This window comes from Delphinapterus leucas, chromosome 11 (assembly GCF_059928025.1).
Source record: "Delphinapterus leucas isolate spDelLeu-1000000601 "Yukka" chromosome 11, BTC_Dleu_Yukka2, whole genome shotgun sequence".
Classification (NCBI taxonomy): domain Eukaryota; kingdom Metazoa; phylum Chordata; class Mammalia; order Artiodactyla; family Monodontidae; genus Delphinapterus; species Delphinapterus leucas.
The window spans coordinates 44,725,001-44,745,330 of record NC_143139.1 but is presented as its reverse complement, the minus strand read 5'-3'; the positions used below and the strand labels follow the sequence as shown (position 1 = coordinate 44,745,330).

Below are 20,330 nucleotides of genomic sequence, written 5' to 3'. Positions count from 1 at the left end.
TAAATGAGGTGTGTGTGGGTGTCTTTTATTAATCTGATGTGCTAGCTATCACAGCCCACTGATCCCAAGGGGAGTTCTGTACCCTAATGGAACAGCCTGGGAAGTCCTCAGGCTCCCTGTCTTAGCCCGGTGTAGGGGACTTGGCCATGGCCCTGAACCACCCTGATACAAAGTCGACACTCAGTTCTCCCAAGGCTGTGTAAAGTCAGGGCCATGGAGCCAGAGACCAGTTCCTGCAGGTCCTTCACCCCAGTGAAAGTGCTCTCTTCCCAGAACCTGACTGGGGCAACTTTGGACCCACAGCTCTATGGTGCGGGCGCTCACCTCAGTATCTCTGGTGTCAGGTTTATTGCTAGAGGTCAAAGAATACCCTCACCCCAAATCCTCAAGCCTTTTTCCAACGCGTTATATTGTTGGCTTTTCAAAATGATCTACCTAGACGGTTTAAAAGTGGGGTAATTTTGCAGAGTCTGGGGAATTTATTTGGGTCATGAAAGCTTCACGAGGTGGTTCTGTTCTTGCCAAGTAGGAGCATAAGTGTAGAAAGGTTGCTCTCTGGTGGGACTAATGAAAATTGCAGTACTGGGCATTCCAGGCAAAATGAAGACAAACCTTAAATTGGATTTCTGTTTTTGTGCTTGGAGAATGTGTGAAGGAATCCTGGCCTTCTTCTTCCTGTTGTAAAGATGTTGATGCCTAAGGGGACCTGGTCAAAAAGACCTTGGGCTGAATTCCTGGCCCTTCTCCAGTTAGCTTTGCATATGTGTGCTATTGTTATTACATGATGATTTACTTTAAAGACTTCGGTATTAAAGGTTCTAGACCCAATTCAGTGTGTGGAGGGGGAGATTTCCCACACCAACAAGCAGTGCTCCAACATTATCTACCTGGAGATAGTATCAGATTCCACAGGTTGAGGGCTCAGTCCTACAAGACGTCCCCCACCCCCACCCCTCCTTCAGATCCAATCTTAAGCCCAGGTTGTTAACTCTCTACAGGTTGGAGGTTCCCACAACCCTCTCCTTGAGTTCCATTAATTTGCTAGTGTGGTTCACAGAACTCAGGAAACCTGTTTACTCACTAGATCACCAGTTTATTATAAAAGGATATAACTTAGGAACACCAGATGGAAGAGAGGCATAAGGCAAGGCATGGGGAACAGGGTGTGGAGCTTCCATGCTCTCTCTGAGCATGCCACCCTCCTCTCCTTGAATCTCTACATTTTCACCAACCTGGAAGCTCTCCAAACCCAGTTCCTTTAGGACTTTATGGAAGTTTTATTACATAGGTATGATTGATTAAACCATTGACCAACGATAATTGATTCAACCTCCAGGCCCTCTTCCCTCCCTGGAGGTCAGGGGCTTAGGAATGAAAGTTCCAACCTTTTAACCATAAAGTTGGTTCTCCTGGAGACCAGTCCCCATCTTTAGGTGCAGTCCCAAAGTCACTCGATAGCATAACAAAAGATATCTTTATGGCTCTCATCACTTAGGAAATTCCAAGTGTTTTAGGAGTTCTGTGCTAGAAATGGGGGTAATGACCATATATATATATTTTATTATAAATCACAATATCACAAGTATAAACAGTATAAACTTTAATCTATACCTTTAGGGGGTTTGTTAACAACTCAACGGGAAACGTAGGCATGGTCCCTGAAAACTCTTTTGAGTTCTGTGTCTCTCTCATTGTTTCCAAGGGCCACCAGTAAGTTCCTCTCAGCTCTGAGCTCCACTCTCTGTGTCAAGCTCCTGATCTAATTGACTTTCCCATCTGGCACAGGTCAGCTTGAGCTACCAGATGATTCCATCCAGAACCCAATTCCCCCCAATTGTGGTTCAGACCACAATTCCCCCACTTGAGCAGAAAATCCCAGCTGCTGGTTTGTACCCAGATCCCACACAGGGAACTGCTGGTGGTTTGGTCTGCAGTTTCATATTTGTTTGGAACCAGTCTGCAATCCCCATTGTTTGGGGTCTGCTGGTTCAATCTTTTTTCCAGTCCCCAGTTCCATGGGAATTATTGGTGGTGCACACAGGGACTTTCCTTGGCCAAGCTGCAGTAACATCTCTTGGTTACTGCTGGTGTGTTAAGATGCACATGTTTGTTTGTCTCGCTTAGTGTAGATAAAGGCTATTGTTAATGGGAATCTTGGAAGCCATAAAGTTACAAAAATTGATGAGCACTTAAAAGCTGTTAGAAAAAAATAAAACAAAACAACAAAAACAACTGTTAGAGTGCTCACCTAACCAAAAGACTCCCATGTTAGGATAATTTGGTCATAGAATGGGTTAGATTGATGCCAAACTCAATAAAATTTCCATGCAATGAGGTACACTTGTAAAACACCACACAATCTCCAACCCAGTGGCACATCCCTCTTAGGTATTAGTTTGGCTCCAAGAGACCCAAAATCTTAGCTAAAAATATAACAGGATCCTTAAGCTCCAAAGAGTCAAGCATGCCACCTTCTGGCATACCTGCCTATTTTATGTCTAAGAACGATGGTTCCAGAAGCTATAAATATCTACAAAAATGGCAAAATCTTACTAAAAACACAAAAGGTATCTAGAACAACACCTAGGCCTCCCCTATTACATCCTCCTAGGTGTCCATCATCAAAATGCTGCCCCAGGGATTGATGTTCAGTTGTAATCAATGGAAACACTGGAAAAGAGATTGTTCTTAAAGGCCTTATGCAAATTCTTCAACACCAGCTGCAAAAGTACGTCATTTTCAAGAAGATTCATGGAAAGGACTTTGGTAAGTACAGGTTTATGATAACTTTAAGAGCATATAACTGAACAAGGTAAGAATTTCCAGAACTAATGGAAAAACTGGATTCAAGCAGAACAAGTATTACTTACATGGGACTGAATAACTGAGGAGAAGAATTAAAAATTTTACGACTTTTTTGTTTGCAACATTGCTGGTCCCTTAATGTTTTGTTTTTCTAAATTTAAGAAAACCTTTTTTTTCTTAAGCTATCTATGATTTACAGCAATTTGGTAACATATACCTTTGTAAACAAAGATGAAACATGTACTTTTTCTCCCTACCTGATCCTGTCAGAATTCAGAAGCTCTTGAGTATTCTTCTCAGGGCAATATGATTAGTTATTTGCATAAGTCCAATAAAAATCTGCTCTCCTTGTAACAGGATGCAATTAGAAACGCTGGCTACATTATCAAGGCTTTGACTGAAATGTCATAGTTAAGAGAAATGTGCATAGACTCAGATATGACTAGGTAGCTTTAAGGAACTAAGGTTGACTTTATAAGGCCAGTAAAGCCCCTTGGAAAAATTGGCTTGGTACTCTACTTACAGGGTTCCTGGCAGTCTTACCATGTAAGTAAGGAAGGTCATTTCCCAGCAGGTCCAGGAACCCCAGGATATTTTCAGGACCTTGAGAAGAGGAGAATTCACCCAAACTACAGGTTTTTCAGGTAAAATCTGATGGCAATCCTTGGCTTGGCTTCCTGGCTTCAGAGGCTTTTAAGAGTTCAATCTGAAACTCCTAGTAAAGCAGTCTTAAAAAAGAGCTTATATGGTCAATCACTACTCTTGTTGCACTTATGTAACTAATCAGGCCAAGTTAAATTCAAACAAATTGTTGTGTTATATTTGGGGGGAAATGGGGTGATTGTAGAAAGAAAAATTATGTTTTAACCTTTGTAAATATTAGATTCTAATTCTGTTAGTTATCTTTGAGGTTTTGTAATATACTTGAAAACTAAACTAGATCCTGAATTCTTCTAGTTTCCTCAAATATCTGGCTACAACTCTCCAAACCAATGTTTCCAATTTTCTCCCACCCTTCTAATTTGGAATCACTAATAACCTAATAATCACTAATAATCACTAATAGAATGCCCTTGAAACTCCTTGGAAGGGACTATACCAGGTCTTACCCGGATGGCAGCCAAACTTCAGGAACTTGAACGTTGGGTCCACAGCTCCTAATTAAAAAGGGCTCCTTCTGATTTTAGGAACTGCACACCAGCTGGAGACCTCAAAATCAAATTGACAAAGAAGAGGGGTAGCTGACATTGATGTAAACTTCTTCCACCCAAGACATCAGATCAAGACTTCCTACTTTAACTAAACTTGAAACCCTTACTTCTTTTCTTTCTTTCCTTTACTCTGTCATTGGTCTGGAAAGATGACATCATCATCCATATGTCCCAGGCCATTGCTAAGGGGGATAACATTTCAGACTGCTGGTTTTGTCATAAAAACTCTGATCTGACCATTAATAGTGCCACCTTAGCAGAACTGGTTTGTGCCCTGACAGAATTAATCTTTGTCTGTGGTGGTTGTCATTCTCCTTGGGCCTAGGAATGCCTGGATGGCTAGTGCATAACTGGGCAATGCCTTTTAGGTTATGTAACTGTGCCCCTGACTGTTCACAGACAAACTGAGACACCTTATTGGGTCAACTTCCCTGAATTTACATCATCAAATTAGAAAGGACCTACCAGGAGGCTTTCGTGATTCAGGATTTGCTTCCTTTGGCAGGTCCCTCTACTCCTGGTTAGGAGTGAGTACAGATGAGGTTGTGATCAGAAATCTCTCCTTAACTCTTAAAGATTTTCCTGAATGTGCTGCTAAACTAATGCCTGCCCAACAAAAATCCTTAGACTCTCCAGCCAAAGTTGTTCTTGATTTTCTTTTAGCTGAACAAGGAGGTATCTGTGCTATGGCCACCACCACCCACTGTACCTAAATGAACACTTCTGGGGAAGTTGAAACTCAGCTGCATAAGATTACTGAACAAGCCACTTGGCTTAAAAAGGTGACTCCTCTAATGGGGTCTTTCTTTGACTTGTTTGATTTTGATTGCTTTGGGTCTTGGGGACCATGGCTCTGAAGTGCACTCTAGACATTGGGAATTGTCCTGCTTATAATCGTTATAGTAGTCTCCTTGTGCCCTGTATTCTCTCTCTCTCTTTTTTTAAAAAATAAATTCATTTATTTATGGCTGTGTTGGGTGTTCGTTGCTTGCACGCAGGCTTTCTCTAGTTGCGGTGAGTGGGGGCTGCTCTTCCTTGCTGTGTGCAGGTTCCTCATTGCAGTGGCTTCTCTTGCAGCAGAGCATGGGCTCTAGGCACACAGGCTTCAGTAGTTGTGGCTCACGGGCTCTAGAGCACAGGCTCAGTAGTTGTGGCACTCAGGCTTAGTTGCTCTGCAGCACGTGGGATCTTCCCGGACCAGGGTTCGAACCCGTGTGTCCTGCATTGGCAGGCGGATTCTTAACCACTGCGCCACCAAGGAAGCCTCCTGTATTCTCTTAAAAGCTTTAAATGCATGTTGTCAGTTGCTAACCACCAAGCAAATGATCTCCCTAAGACTGGAACACCAAAAAGGGAATAAAAAATATGACCAGCTAAAAAACTGTGAGCCTGAAGTCGTGACCTGTGAATACCACAGAGATTCAGCCAAAAAACCTTCATGACCTGTGAATGTCACAGTAAAAGCTGTGATGAGAACTTCAGACTGATCGCTGGTAATGGTGCCAATGCCTTAAATTTTGATCACATCTCTCAGTTAAACTCAAGTAGTCTCAGTTTGATAACAATTCTTGGGCAGGAGCATCTGGGGAGAAGATTTGGAGGGTAACTGCTGCACTAAAGGAGAAGGGTGGGTGGAAGCAGAGAAACTGAGCTGAAAATGAGTTGAGGAAGTAGGGGAGGAAAAATAATTCTCCCTCACCCTTTGAGGTTCCTGGCTGAGTAAATAATAAAAGACAGATTAAAAGGAAAAAAGAAACAGAAGTTTAACAACATGTATACTTCCTGTATACATGGGAGATACCCAGAAAAACTAAGAGTTTCTAGACATTTAGTAACCCTTCTCTTCCTGGTACAGAGAGGTACCTTGCAAATGGACATTTCCCTTATAAATGTAAATATCTTTTACAAAAGCGTAACTTCTACTCACTTTTCAGAGCTTCTCCCCTGTCTGCTGCTTCTTAAAAATAATCCTTATGCCAAAGAGGCATATGTCGAGGTGTCAAGTTCTGCTCCCCTCCAGGGAGGACAAGCTGCCGGGAACAGGCCTGTGCTGCCAAGGTGCAGTAGGATCCTGTGAATTCCTTCATTTGCCCACCTAGCTGGAAGGAGGGTCCACAGTGAACTTCCAGAGGGTTCTCCACCAGGGACCCAAAAGTACTTGTTCATTCATTCAAACAAGCTTTGTTAAGCACCTATCATATGAACCAGAAGCGTGTGGGAAGCGCAGGGACGCGGTAGTGTGCAGAACCACGGCGCCCTGCCTTCAGGAAGGTCACTGCCTGGTGGAGGAGACGTAAATTAATCAAACAGCCTCACAACTTCGTGTAAAACTACAACAGCAGACGTTCTGAGAGTAAACTTCTGGGAATGTGAGATGTGGAACAGGGAAGCCGATTCAAGCTTAGAGCTGGGATAGGGTTTTTCACTTCTCCAGGTGCCAGCGCGAGGAGGGAGTGGTCCTGCAGACGGAGGATCAGTGCTTCAGAAAAGCCAGGCCTGGGTTGGGGATGGGGGTGTTGGAAACGTCCTCACAGTTGCCCGCGGGGCCCGGCGGCGGCGGTCCCTGGGCCGCGCGGGGGTTGGAGGTGGGGCCGAGGGTCCCAGGTAGCGCGAGGGCCGGGCGGGGAAGCGGAGGGGGCGCGAGGGGTGAGGGCGGCCGGAGGCTCGGCGGCTTTGGCCCGCTGGCCTCGCGCCCGGCCCCGCCTTGAGGGGGCGCTGCCTCCTCCTGCGCGGCTGGGGGCGCTGCGGCCGAGCGGCGGGGGGCGCTGCCTCCTCCGGGACGGCGGGGGGCGCTGCGGGCCGGGCGGTGGGGGCGGCCCGGGCCGGTGCGGCGAGCGGCGCGGCGGATGGAGAGTCTGGCCGCGGCCGGCGGCGCCGCCTCCTTGTCGGGCCGGGCACGGCGGGCCGGGGCCTTTGTGTGAGGCGGCGGCGGCGATGGTGCTCGAGCCCCGCGGAGCCGGGTAAGCGCGGTCCGGCCGAGGGCTGCCCCGGCCGAGGCCCGACCCCCGTCCCGGCCTTTCTCTCGCTCTCGCTTGGCTCCCTCCTGCCCGCTCCCCTCGGCCGGACCCATCCTCCCCGGCCGCGCGCCGACCCTGGCCGGCCCCGCCGCCTATCCCCTCGATCCCCATCCGACCCCGCTCCCCGCCGCCACCCCCCGTCCCCGCCCGAGGTCGCCCTGAGGAATTCCCCCGCTGTTTGGGGAGGGACCGAAGTGCTCGATGCCTCCCAGATGGAGTGCCCCAGCCAGATCCAACGCCCTTCCTCTCGGATTCGACCCTCCAGAGGGGAGACGGCGGCGCCGCGGGATTGTTGGGGTGCCTTCTCCGAAGTTCCGAATCCGTCCCCTCCCACTGCCCGCTTGGGCTTCCCGGTGTCCGGACCTACTGACCGCTGATGTGTGGCCACCAGGGCCCGGGAGATGCTTGGCTGGTACCCAGCAATGCTCAGAAGCTTCCTGGGCCCCAGAAAAAGTTGGGAGTTAGTCGAATGTGGTGAGGTGAAGAAAGGGTCTGTGTTGCCCAGGGCGAGTCGTGAGGCCGAGAGAGAAGGCAACTAGTTTGTCTTCTTTCTGGCGGGCAGGACTCAAAAAGGGGAAAAAGTGGTACTGAGCAAGCCTTTAGGACTTACCTATGTAATTAGATGCCTTCTTATGGCATCAGGTATATCTCTTATTTCTGGTCAACATAAGCATAAATCCTGAAAAGGGTGGGAAGAAAAATTGAAGCATATTTAGGTAATATTAAATGTCACAGTGGTGTTCTGCTTTGCCTTACTTCTCTGGTGTCTGAGTGTTTTAACTTCATCCACAGCATACAGAGAATGTGATAGAGCAGTATCTGAATGGCTCTGGGCTATGGAGAGACAAGAGGGGAGGCAGGTAGCATAGGTAGGGAGAGATGGGAACTCAAGAATAAGCAAGAGATTTTTTTACGGCCTGAACGATCACAGCAATGATAGGAAACTAAAGGGTAGAACATCCTTATCTTGTCCCCAACAGGTAATGGAGCTTGATAATTGTGTTCAAGTATGTATATGGCATTTGGCATCATAAGCGAAGAGAATATACTTAGTGAGATAGGAAAGCCTGGATTCAGGAAGAAATTAGGCATTTAATATGAGAAAAATTAGAACCAGTTGCTCTGGTAATGAAGTATAAGATTGTGTCGAGAGGATGCTTCTGGCTTGGCTTTAAGGCACTAGCTTCTGTCCACCCAGGCCTACAGCTTCTCTTACTCTTAAAGACCAACCCATCAGATTTTTTTCAATAGTTTTGGATTTTGTTGTGACAACTCTTGTCTTTGGGAGTATGCAGGGAGAGGGGTCACTGCCCTGTCACTTTTGCTGTCCTTGCCCCGAGCAGAATGGAGCAGGTGTCTGTCCATTCACTCTTGCTCTCCGCCCAGGGCTTGGAAACGTGCAGACTGGTGGCATTTCGTCCTGCAGAACTCCTCACCGGCAGGGGTGTGTTTGGCCATCCACCTTTTCCTTTTGCTGTCCACAGATTAACCGTGCTGATAAGGAGGCAACGTCATAGGAGCTGCTAAGATGGGCATGAGGATCAAACTGCAAAGCACCAACCACCCCAACAACCTGCTGAAGGAACTCAACAAGTGCCGGCTCTCCGAGACCATGTGTGATGTCACCATCGTAGTGGGGAGCCGCTCCTTCCCAGCCCACAAAGCCGTGCTGGCCTGCGCAGCTGGCTACTTCCAGAACCTCTTCCTGAACACTGGGCTTGATGCTGCCAGGACCTATGTGGTAGACTTCATCACCCCCGCCAACTTTGAGAAGATTCTGAGCTTTGTCTACACGTCAGAGCTCTTCACGGACCTGATCAACGTTGGGGTCATTTACGAGGTAGCTGAGCGACTGGGTATGGAGGATCTTCTCCGGGCCTGTCACTCCACCTTTCCTGACCTGGAGAACACTGCTGTGGCCAAGCCCCTGACCGGCACCAGTGAGAGCCATTCCAGTACCCTGAGCTGTAGCTCAGCAGAACCAGCCCATCCCCTTGGAGAACTCAGGGGTGGGGGGGAGCACTTTGGTCCTGATCGAAACTATGCGTTGCCTAGTGATGCTGGAGGAAACTATAAAGAGGAAGAGAGAAACGTTACCAGTGACACTAACCATAGCCTGCCTCTGCCGCAGCAGCCACTGCCGCCAAAGACAGAAGACCATGATGCCCCTGCTCCATTCACGTCCGTTCCCAGTGTGGTGACCCAGCCAGTCCTAGGCACTGTCAGCATGGGCATCCAAACCAGCACAAGGTCCTGCCAGCCATACAAAGTCCAGAGCAATGGAGACTTCAGTAAAAACAGTTTCTTCACCCCCGACAATGCAATAGACATCACCACTGGGACCAACGCCTGTCTGAGCAATAGCGACCACCCCAAAGACCCGAGCTTTGGGCAGATGGATGAGCTCCAGCTGGAGGACCTGGGGGATGATGACTTGCAGTTTGAAGACCCCACCGAGGAGACAGGCACAGCTGAGGAGGTGATTGAGTTGAGTGATGACAGTGAGGACGAGCTGACTTTTGGAGAGAGTGACAACCGAGAGAATAAGGCCATGCCCTGCCAGGTATGCAAGAAAGTTCTAGAGCCCAACATTCAACTGATCCGACAGCATGCTCGGGACCATGTGGACCTGCTGACTGGCAACTGCAAGGTCTGTGAGACCCACTTCCAGGACCGAAACTCCCGGGTGACCCATGTTCTGTCCCACATTGGTATTTTCCTCTTCTCCTGCGACATGTGTGAAACTAAGTTCTTTACCCAGTGGCAGCTGACCCTCCACCGACGGGATGGAATATTTGAGAACAACATCATCGTCCACCCCAACGACCCCCTGCCTGGGAAGCTGGGTCTCTTTTCAGGGGCAGCCTCCGCAGAGCTGCAGTGTGCTGCCTGCGGGAAGGCATTGGCCAAAGATTTCCACGTGGTCCGGGGCCACATCCTTGACCATCTGAACCTGAAGGGCCAGGCCTGCAGCGTCTGTGACCAGCGCCACCTCAACCTCTGCAGCCTCATGTGGCACACACTCTCCCATCTCGGTATCTCAGTCTTCTCCTGCTCTGTCTGTGCGAACAGCTTTGTGGACTGGCCTCTCCTGGAGAAGCACATGGCTGTGCACCAAAGCCTGGAAGACGCCCTCTTCCACTGTCACTTGTGCAGCCAGAGCTTCAAGTCGGAGGCTGCCTATCGCTACCACGTCAGCCAGCACAAATGCAACAGTGGCCTTGACGCACGGCCTGGTTTGGGGCTACAGCACCCAGCTCTCCAGAAGCGGAAGCTGCCGGCTGAGGAGTTCCTGAATGAGGAGCTGGTGCTGCAGGGCCAACCTGGGAATAGCAAGTATAGCTGCAAGGTGTGTGGCAAAAGGTTTGCCCACACGAGTGAGTTCAACTACCACCGGCGGATCCACACGGGCGAGAAGCCGTACCAGTGTAAGGTGTGCCACAAGTTCTTCCGAGGCCGCTCGACCATCAAATGCCACCTGAAGACGCACTCGGGGGCCCTCATGTATCGCTGCACGGTCTGTGGCCACTACAGCTCCACCCTTAACCTCATGAGCAAGCACGTCGGCGTGCACAAAGGCAGCCTCCCGCCTGACTTCACCATTGAGCAGACCTTCATGTACATTATCCATTCCAAAGAGGCCGAAAAGAACCTGGACAGCTGACTGGGTCACAGCAGAGCCAGGGGGAGCTCCCAGGCAGCAGCCAGGACGTTGGTTTTCTAATGGCTGTTGGTCCCTCCCCAGCTGAAGTTACAGTTTTGCCTTGCTAGGGGTTCTGTTCTGTCCTGTGTTGAAAAAAGAAGAAAGAAGAAATAGCACATGAACACTGTTACTGTTTTTGAGAACAACGGCCCTATATCATGTTTACCTCCTTACCTGTTCTTGCCCATGGAGGGCTGTGTTTTTGATTCTTTTGAGGCTGGTTTTGGGATCTCGTCAGGCAGTTGGTGTCAACTAGATCCCCTTCCCCAGCCGCTCGAGTTTTAGTTTACTGATAGGTTTTATGCTGCTAAGAATCCAACCAACAGCCTCACTGAACAGAGGAGGTGGAGAGAGGTTTTCACCGTGGGTATTACTGCCAGACCTCCAACCGGGACAACCAGCTATGAGAGAGATTTTGGGAATGTGGTCATTCAGAAAAGACTGGTCAGCAGGGCAGCTCACCTCAGGTGCCAGTCCCAGCCCTCAGCAGGGGAAAGGGGTCAGGGATGGAGGGTCCTGCTTGTTCCATGGCTCGAATCTGCTGATTGGACAGTAAAATCTCTTGGCAGCTAGATCCAAACTGGGGACAAAGCGTTCTGTTTAGGTCAGAAGGCTTTGGGATGAATCCTTGCCAGCCAGAAGGGGTGTCCTGCAGTGCTGCCGGAAGTGGCAGCCTGGATGGACAGGAAGGGAGGTTTTCTCTTTTCTCCTCAATTCCAAAGAAACACAATTTTATGGAGTGATGGCCCGGGACGTCAGGCCTTCCCTGTGGGCAGAAAGGACAGGGAGCCGCTTTGATGTAATCCTCTGTCATCTGGCCACGTCCATCGACCTTGAGTTTCCTGGTGGAGAGGTGGGGATGTCTCTGAAGCAGCAGCCTTGCCTTAATTTACATCCAGTCTCCCACCTAGAAGTGTGTTTGGCCTATAGCGTGGATGAGAAGACCCCATGAGGTGGAGTGGTGGACTGTGAGCCCTGCAGGATTAAAGGGACCCGAGTAACTGGTGGTTTGTAGCGGGATGTGTGTCTGTCTGTCCCAGTCAGGTAACCTGTTGTTAATACTTTGTGCTAACTGGGCCAGAGCTTTGGCAGCTCCCCTTTGACCTGCTGGAATTTATCCTGATCTGCCATTGTGTCGCCACCAGGGGGCGCTATTGACCAGCAGCTGGTTCAGGCCCTCCCTAGGTGACTCGGGAATGGGTCTGCCCAGTCCTGGGGTGCTGATTGGCTCCGTTCTTAGTTGCCTTTTTGAGGGGTCTTACCCAAAGAAGGCTTGAGGGAGAGGGCCCTCGGATCTCGCATCTCACAAGGTGGCACCTCAGTAACCCATACTACCTCACCTGCTCAGGCGAGCTCTGGGGGTCCCTGGCCTCGGCCCTGATACAGCCCCTCGTGGGACTCAGCAGCACCCCAGTCTGTTTTACAAGCAAGTGGTTTTAGTTAACTCACAAGGCCTTTTTGGACATTAATATTTATTTATTTTTGTTTTTGTGTACATATTACCCAGCATCTCTTGGATAAGAGACTTCAGGAAAATGAGCTTCTCCCCAGCAAGTAGCCATATTCCAGGGGACAATCCTGGCCAGATATTTGGGAAACGGGGGCTAAAACTAGGGGAGAACAGGTCAAGCCTTTAAACAAGCAAATTCTTTTCTTTCTCTCCAGATAGTCTTTTGCAGAATAGACCCAGGGAACCATTTAGGTAATGGATGTACATTCTAGAAAGTTGAGGCTTGTTAAATCCCTAGGCCTTCCATCCCCTTTCCGTCCTCTGATTGAGTAGGTTGGGCACTGGGTTGAGGGGATCAAGTCACATGAAGGACCTTTTTGCATATTTTCTCATCCTTCCTAAAGTTGGGAAGCTATAATAAGACATACAAGTAAACCAAAGCTCTGTCCCTGTTGGACCTGCTGCCTCTCTCCCCAGCCCTAAACTGATAAAGCCTCTGAGTTTGTGTGCATGGCTATCTGGTGGGGTGACCATTACATGAAGGGACTTGTCAAGTGGCCACCTTTCAGCGTCTGAATCCAACTAGTTAAATGTTCCCCTGGGACATTCTTGTCAGAAAGCAGTGCTGACACTTCTTCCCTGACTGACTGCTCCCTTTCTTCCCACGCTGACCATTACACGATTAAGAAGGAAGGTGTGTAAAAGACTACAGTCACTTATCTGCTAAGCTTTTCAAGCCTGAGTGGTTTCTCCCAGATTGTTGGTGAGGACTGAGTTTTGAAGGGCCGGAACTGAGAGTGGGGATACTCACTGGGACCCAGCCAGGTAGCTGAGAATGGATCAATATGCTGGAGAAACCCTCTTCCTTAACAGAGGATATCATGGTTGCTGGGTAGTCTGTACACTTAACCTGAAACTGTGAAGTTTTCCCTTTTCGCCAGTAAACCAAAAAGCAGGTCCTTGAAACTTTGCCCCTGAAACACTAAACAAGAAACTGCACCCCCTGATCCTCCTGAGGCAAAGTGGTCAGCCAGGGTGGCCCGGCTGGTTGCAGTCAGACATGTAGCAGGTCAGTAGCTCATGAGGCTCATTGACCAAACCCTGTTCCCCTGCGTGTCCCCCATGTTCGCACCTCAACCCTTCCTCTGTTTGGAGTCATGTTTGCTGCCTCTGCCACCAGCTCACCCTTTTCTGCACTGTTTTACTTGAAACACTATATTGTGGCAAAGGGTGCTGTAGGATACCTGGTGGAAGGTATTAATTGTATTTTGAATTTAAAATTTTTTCAACTGTTCTTTGGATTTTGTTGCCCTCTCTGCCCTGGAGCCCAGTTTAGCACTGTCTCCTGCTGTATCGTTCCAAAGTTCTGTTTGATCCTTGAATGTCTTTTCTTCTCCCTTTTCTCCCTTTTTCTTGTTCTGTACTCAGGACCAGCTACATAATTTACAGAGCCCTTTGTTTAAAAATTATTAAGAATCTCAAGATGGCGGCTAGAGCATTAAAGCAAACACGAGGCCGTCCCCAACTCTTTTCCTAAGGGAAAACGGTGGTACTCTAACGGCACACTGTAGACAGCTGCTGTGGCCGGAGGACGGGGTCCGTATCCTGCTGCTCCTCCGGCCCGCCCGCGGCTCACTGATGCCACAGCACCTGCTGGGGAGCTCCGCTGTACCCTGGTATTCGGTCCTAAATTTTAAGTGGAGTCACTAGTTCATGGCTAGTTGGGAAGAAAGGAGGTGGGGGTGGGGGGTCAGGAAATGGATAAAAATTCTTTCTGACTTTCTTCTGCTCTGTCAGTACCCTTTTGTCTCTAGGATAACCTTTGAGCTTAAATACCATCTCCCCAGTCAGGTTTTGCTGCTGGTGGATTTTCTTCCTCCTCTGGCCACCTGCTGTGCCCTAGTCCCCAGACTACTCAATTTAGGAAGTGAATTTCAATTCCTTCATAGATGGGCATGATTTTGGTGGCATGGAAGTGGGCTGTGTGGAGAAATCTGCCCATGTGGGAGTCCCCACGTGTCCTTTTCCCTAAATCCTGCGCTGAATGAATCAGGAAGCAGGGCACACAGCGTTGATTTCAACGTGATAACTCATGGTAAACTTAACATCAGAATGAAAAGGAAACTTTTACCTTGGATGTTTCTTTAACACCCTTCCCCTGTCCAGTCCACCCTCCCCTCCCACCTCTACTAGCTAAATCTCTTTTGAAACCAAGAAAAATTGTTGACGTCTTAACTCCTTCCATTAAATTAATAAGTACTGACCTCCTAATATTTAAGTGTTTACTATCTATTGCTGTAAAGTTTTGTATATTTTGTAAACTTTTTCCCCCAAATAGTAGATGTCTAAAATCGTTGTACATCTGATTCTTTTATATTCCATTGTTCGGCACAAAGTGTGGTTTTTATTTAGAATAAAAAAAGGAAATTTGAAATGGGAATTCTTTTCTCATTTACTGTGATCATGCTCATCCCTCAGGGTTGAGAGGATCTGGGCCATCACCCTTTCAGTAGCAGTATTCTGCTCAGCAGGTGCCAGCATTCTTTCAGGTGCACATTTTCCTTTCCTGTAGCTGGAATTCCCCGGACTTGATCTGCTTTTCGTGGAAAATTAACTCAATGGCCCAACCTTTTCAGAGGGACCATCTCTGGGGGAATCTTCTGTTGGCCCAGAGAGAGCAGTGGGACTCTGCTAATGTCTGGTTGGACCAGAGATTTGGCCGCAGATTGTCTTGCCAGTGCCATTTAATTCACCACGACGTGATATGTCAGAGTGGAGAGAGGCAGATTCAGAGAAGGGGGCGGAGGTTCGGCATGATTTCATGAGGTTGGTAACAAATGTTCCCCCACAGAGAAGAGACAGACCTCTCTAGAAGTTAGGGTGTGATGTGGTCCATTTGGTCTCAGAGCACACTGCTTGGGCCCAGGCCCCCATCAGTGCTCTGCAAATGTAGAGCAGAGGGCCTTGCTGCTGTCAGCACACGAGTTCTCCTCTCAGGCCCTAAGGAAGTATTTGTGCTGCCAGGGTGGTCACTGGTTGCCAAAATGGAGTCCATGAGAAGAGAAGATGTTGGGAAAGTGGCCTCAGGTAATCTGGGATGTGACAGAGATGTAAAACTGGGTTTCCTTGAGACAACTTTTGGACCCTGAGTCGGAGGGGTCAGTGATAAGGGCATTGGATCTGGCCTGGGTTTTTATGTGGGCACAAGTGAGGAAAGTCTTTCTAATGCATTCTGTGCATTGTTAGGTTCAGCCCTTACTGCAGCGCCAAGTCACAACCCAAACTCCCCTGGCTGAAAAAGGTTTCAGGTCTGTGCCACCAAGCAGCTGTTTGAAGAGTTAAGACTCTTAAAAAAAAGAAAAGAAAAGGCCCTTTTTCAGGTTTGGGCCCAATGAGCAGGGGGAGTTAGACAGATTTCCCTCTGTGCTCCTGACAAACGGGTTCATACACCGCTGGAGCACATGTTTAATGCATCTGGTGAATACAGGCTCAGATTTCTAAGTGCAGAGGAGATGGTGCTCTAGGTCAGCGAGTGGTTATTCCAAGTTAAACATTCCTGACATACTGAGCACTTGAGCAGGACAGAAGGTCTCAGTGACTGTGTCCACAAACCTTTCGTTCTCCACAGGCAGGATGGAGAGGCCGAGGGTTCGGCACTGGTGGGCTGGGACCTGCTCTTAGGCTCTACTTCAGTCAGAGTGCTTCATGGACGTGGTCCTAGTTTCCCAAACTGATAAATGAGCCCTTTCCAGAAGACCTCCTTGTTAACAAGAGGACTTCTTTTCCTGTCTATAGGACAAGTGTTCATAGAAGTTGCTGGACAGGAAAATTATGAGGCGACTTGGCCAGGAAGAAAGAAGCCTGAGGGTGAGACCTGACTCACAAGAACACCAGAACTCTGCCCTGTGACAGAATTGGAAGATTTCCACCTCCCCACCCCGTGCAGGGGCAAAGGCTGAGGGACAGAGCACTTGTCAGTGCCTGCTGCTGCCTGTCCCGAAGTCTGCTCCCAGAGTGGATGTCTTGATATTTTCCTATGATCTGGAGAGAAAGGGAGGGACTGAGGGTAGAAGTCTGGAAACCTGCTAGACCCAGAGCTGGGGGAAGATGGGCTACGGGGAGCGTGGACTCTGGGACAGCTCCTCTGCTTTGGGGGGAGGGGATCAGGATGGACAAAGGGGAGAGTATCAGCAAGGAAATGGAGCCCTTTCCTGCATGGCGGGGGTGGAGAATCCTCGAGCTGGCCCAGCTGCAGGGTGCCTGTCTCAGACCTCAGCTTCACCCCGCCCCTGCTGTCCCCACCGCCCACCCCCTCCATTTATCATCACACTGAGGATGCACTGCTAGGAAACAGCCTCCTGAGGCCTCCTGGCTCCTTGGCCTCTGGCCTCTTGTCCCTGTAGCCTACATGTGTGCTAGGAGATCAACAAGCACAAACACAAAAGGAAAGTTGTGTGGGGTTCCTGTGGAGCTCACTCTTTCCGGCCAGGGTGGTTTCTGAAACGGGTGCATCTGGTTTCTGCTGAGCATCTCTTTAGCTTCAGCTCCCTTCCCAGTCCCAGCTTGCAGTGCAGACTTTTTCAGAGATCCAGAGTCATGTCTGTCTCTATTCTTTATTTCTCCTTTTCCCCTGCGTGTCTCCCTTCGGCACAGGGACCGTGTCGAATGGTACAACGCCAAGGACCCGTTCCCTCTCCCTCCCTGCCTCCCACCCCATCCCCCGACTTCAATATTTTAAGACATACTCAAAATTCGGCCATGAGGGCTCTGACCCTCTCCCCCTGCCCCCCCACCCCCCCCAATCTCTCACCTACACTTCCAGCTTTCTACTTGGCTGGTAGAGGAGACTGGAATCTTCCTCAGCTGGCTGTAAGAGCCCGAGGAGCAGAGGTGGGTGGGGTGTCTGCTGCCTGGAAGTTCAGGCTTGGGTGGTGGCGGGGGCTGGCTGCAGGGGGCTGGCTGCCCTCCTTGGTGATGACGATGGAATGCTGGGTGGAGGAGGAGGAGGAGGAAGCATGTCTGCCTTCCCTGGCCTGGACCTTGGGAAGGTAATGGACCACAGCGTTGAGCAGCCGGCCCCGGAAGCTCGGGCTGAGAAAGTTGTACAGGATGGGGTTGACGACGCAGTGGAGCATGGAGAAGCAGTCAATGATGTCGTAGAAGAAGTAGAGCAGGTGGGCCAGATAGCAGTGGAGGGAGATGTGGGTCCCGTGCAGTGTGGTCAGCAGCAGGGTCACATGGTAGGGCAGCCAGCAGGTGACAAAGACGGCAATGTAGGCACACACCAGCAGGCAGTGGCGCCGGCCCTCAGGCTGTCCTGCCCGCCGAAGCCGGCAGGCCGTCAGCACGTTGAAGACCGCAATGAGAGGGAAGGGCAGCAGGAAGCCCAGGACGGTGGTGGACAGGGCCACCGCCAGGGCCCATGTGCTGTACGTTTCAAAGGGCGCCATGAAGAGGCACATGGGCTCAAAGCTCTCCACCAGCCGGATGTGGACCACCTCGGGCAGCGGGATGAGGGCCGAGAGGACCCAGACCCCGGCGCACACGACCCGCCGCCCTCGATGCTGGTGGCGCTGCCAGGAGGGAGAGGCGTTGGTGAGGGTGACGTAGCGGTCGATGCTGAGGCACACCAGGAAGAAGATGCTGCTGTACATGTTGGCAAAGTAGAAGTAGTGAGTGAAGCGGCAGGAGAAGCTGCCCCAGAGCCAGGTGTAGTCCAGCGTGACCTCCAGCATCCACACGGGCAGGGACAGGACGATGCCCAGGTCGGCGATGGCCATGTTGAGGACGTAGAGGCGCAGCAGCCCTGCGCGGGCCGCCCCGCGCCAGTTGACGCAGATCACCAGGAGGTTCTCCACCAGCCCGACCACGAAGACAGCCAGGTAGAGCACGAAGAGGGCCACTCGCTTGGTGCTCTCGCTGAGCTCCATGTGGCACTCGGGCAGGGTGTGGTTGAAGAAGTGGAGCAGTTCCGTCCAGTTGTGGATCTCTCCCGCCTCGCTGGCGGGCGCCACGCTGGGCCCCGGGGCCGACATGAGGACCAGCGAGTGCCTAGTGGGGAGAAGGGAGGGTTGGAAGAGAGAGGAGGCCTCGAAAGCAGCCTGGTGTTCCCAAGGTCGCAGGCCACAGGGGCCAGGAGGCTTCGGGGAAAGATCCTGCGTCTGAAGAGGCAAGAAAGGGAAGTGTAACATTCAAACCGTGAATAAATAGCACACGACTCACTGCCGGCTTTAACCCACGAACACAAATATATTGTTAAGGGGTCTCAGTGGTGGGAGAGACCAGAGGCCAAACGCTTTCTCCCCGGCCAGGCCAGTCCCGCCCTCCTCCAGCCCAGGTGGGCTCAACCTCCACTTCTCTCCTGGCGCTTCACCCTTTGGCCCTTTCACACAGGCCTTCCTTAGGGGCTCTTGCTCTGTCTTGCTATTTGGGCCTTGTGTATGGGACACACATACACAGACACAGACACAGACACACACACTTCCAGTTCATCCCTGGGAACATCTGTGGATCGTGCAGGAAAGTCAATCGTCTCCAAACTCCACTGCCTTCTTCCCTGAGAGAGGGCAACACTCACCTGAGTTTCCCTGTTGGGAGCACCTCCGGTCCTGGAGGGCCGGCAGGTCTGGACTGCTGTGGAGCTGCGGGGAGGCTGGAGGGACCGTGGCCGTGGGGCTGGCTTTGCTGCGGGCTTCAGGGCCGCCCTTCTCATCCGGGAAGCAGTATCACTGGCTGAGGCTCTGTGGGAGAGGGTCGGGGTTTTTCCTGCCTTCCCCCAATCCAGTTAGAGGGGAAGTCACAGCACAACATCCAGTGTAGCGGTGACAGGGAGGAGTCAGGCTGCAAGCGTTAAATTCCAGACTCCTGTGGCTGTGTGAATTTACCTCTTTAAGCCTCAGTTCTCTCCTCTGCAAAATGGGACAGCAACAGTATCTACTAATACGGGTGTCTGTGAGAATTAAATGAGCCATCAAAGTGACGTGCTAATGCTTTACGTATGTATGTATTTGCCACCCGATAAATGGGATTGGCATCCCACTCTCCCCTGTCTGTCTTGATACCTACTGAAGCAGAACTGGATGGGAGTGGGAGGGCTAAAATAAATCTGAAAATTATTCAGACGTAATCACTCTGGCTCTTTTGCTGAATGGCCACCCCTGCGTTCCCCCAGCCTTCACTTTGTGATCTGAGGTGAGAATCTGGAGAGAGAGGTAGACTGAATGTGGGTGGGGAAGGGGCTGTGTTGAGCTTCGGGGAGACTCCTGGATGGGGAGGGGAAGGAGAACAGCACTCTCCCCCCTACAGCTCATACTGCTCTGGCCAAGTGTGGAGGAGAGAGAGAGGGAGAGAGAGAGAAGACAGACACCAGGCTTCTCTCTCCCTCCAAGCCAAGGGGAAAGCTTGGAGTCCCTGGATTTGTGTTGTTGGTGAGCATCGTGTCAGCAGAGCATCCTGCTTCTCAGAGCTCTTTCACCTCAGTTAGTCATTTGATCCCTGAGGTACCTCTGCGGGGAGGGAGGATGGGCTTCCTTATCCAGAGACGTTGCCTGTCTCACACAAGCCACACAGCAGCAGCAAAAAGAGAGCAGAACCGCCTGGAGCTGGGCCCATGTTTTGTAGGCTGTAGGGCCAGGGGTGTGCTGGCTGGAGGGGATTAAATTTAATCGAGGTGAGATCCCTATGACAATATTAACTATTTTAGAGTTTACAATTCAATGGCATTTAGTATTCACATTGTTGAGCAACCACCACTTCTATCTAATTCCAAAATATTTTCATCACCCCAAAAGAAAACACCACACCCATTAAGCATGCAGTCTCAGGTCCCCTCTCCCCTCAGCTCCTGGCAGCCAACTGGTAACCACCCTTCTGCTTTCTGTCTCTGTGGATTTACCTATTAAGCGTATTTAATATCAGTCAAGTCATGCATGTGACCTTTGTGTCTGTTTTTTTTTTCACTTAGCATAATGTTAAAATTTTTTTTTATTGAAATATAGTTGATTTACAATGTTGTGTTAGTTTCTGGTGTATAGCAAGGTGATTCAGGTTTATATATATATATATATTCTTTTTCATATTCTTTTCCATCATGGTTTATTATAAGATATTGAATATAGTTCCCTATGCTGTACAGTAGGACCTTG

The 20,330-nt window shown here is 50.1% G+C and overlaps 3 protein-coding genes across 3 annotated transcripts; 1 reads left to right on the top strand and 2 right to left on the bottom strand.

Moving 5' to 3' along the window:
* Positions 1 to 2,227: 2,227 nt before the first annotated feature.
* Positions 2,228 to 7,086, bottom strand: LOC149748018 (uncharacterized). Its single transcript, XM_089920897.1, is given in 2 exon segments — positions 2,228 to 6,567; positions 6,570 to 7,086. Coding segments are annotated over 2 exon segments (738 nt in total). The 3' UTR covers positions 2,228 to 6,346.
* ZBTB39 (zinc finger and BTB domain containing 39) lies at positions 6,866 to 16,992 on the top strand. Its single transcript, XM_022571794.3, has 2 exons — positions 6,866 to 6,976; positions 8,518 to 16,992. The coding sequence occupies exon 2, from the start codon at positions 8,562 to 8,564 to the stop codon at positions 10,695 to 10,697; it is 2,136 nt and encodes a 711-aa protein (XP_022427502.2). The 5' UTR covers positions 6,866 to 6,976; positions 8,518 to 8,561; the 3' UTR covers positions 10,698 to 16,992.
* Positions 16,993 to 17,045: 53 nt separating this feature from the next.
* Positions 17,046 to 18,555, bottom strand: ACKR5 (atypical chemokine receptor 5). The gene has a single exon (XM_022571452.3). It carries the CDS (start codon positions 18,375 to 18,377, stop codon positions 17,046 to 17,048), a length of 1,332 nt encoding a protein of 443 aa, XP_022427160.3. The 5' UTR covers positions 18,378 to 18,555.
* Positions 18,556 to 20,330: the final 1,775 nt, after the last annotated feature.

Bases quoted from the DNA above. Each gene is read 5' to 3' on its own strand.
- ZBTB39 (XM_022571794.3), top strand. From the start codon at position 8,562: ATGGGCATGAGGATCAAACTGCAAAGCACCAACCACCCCAACAACCTG.
- ACKR5 (XM_022571452.3), bottom strand. From the start codon at position 18,377: ATGTTACACTTCCCTTTCTTGCCTCTTCAGACGCAGGATCTTTCCCCG.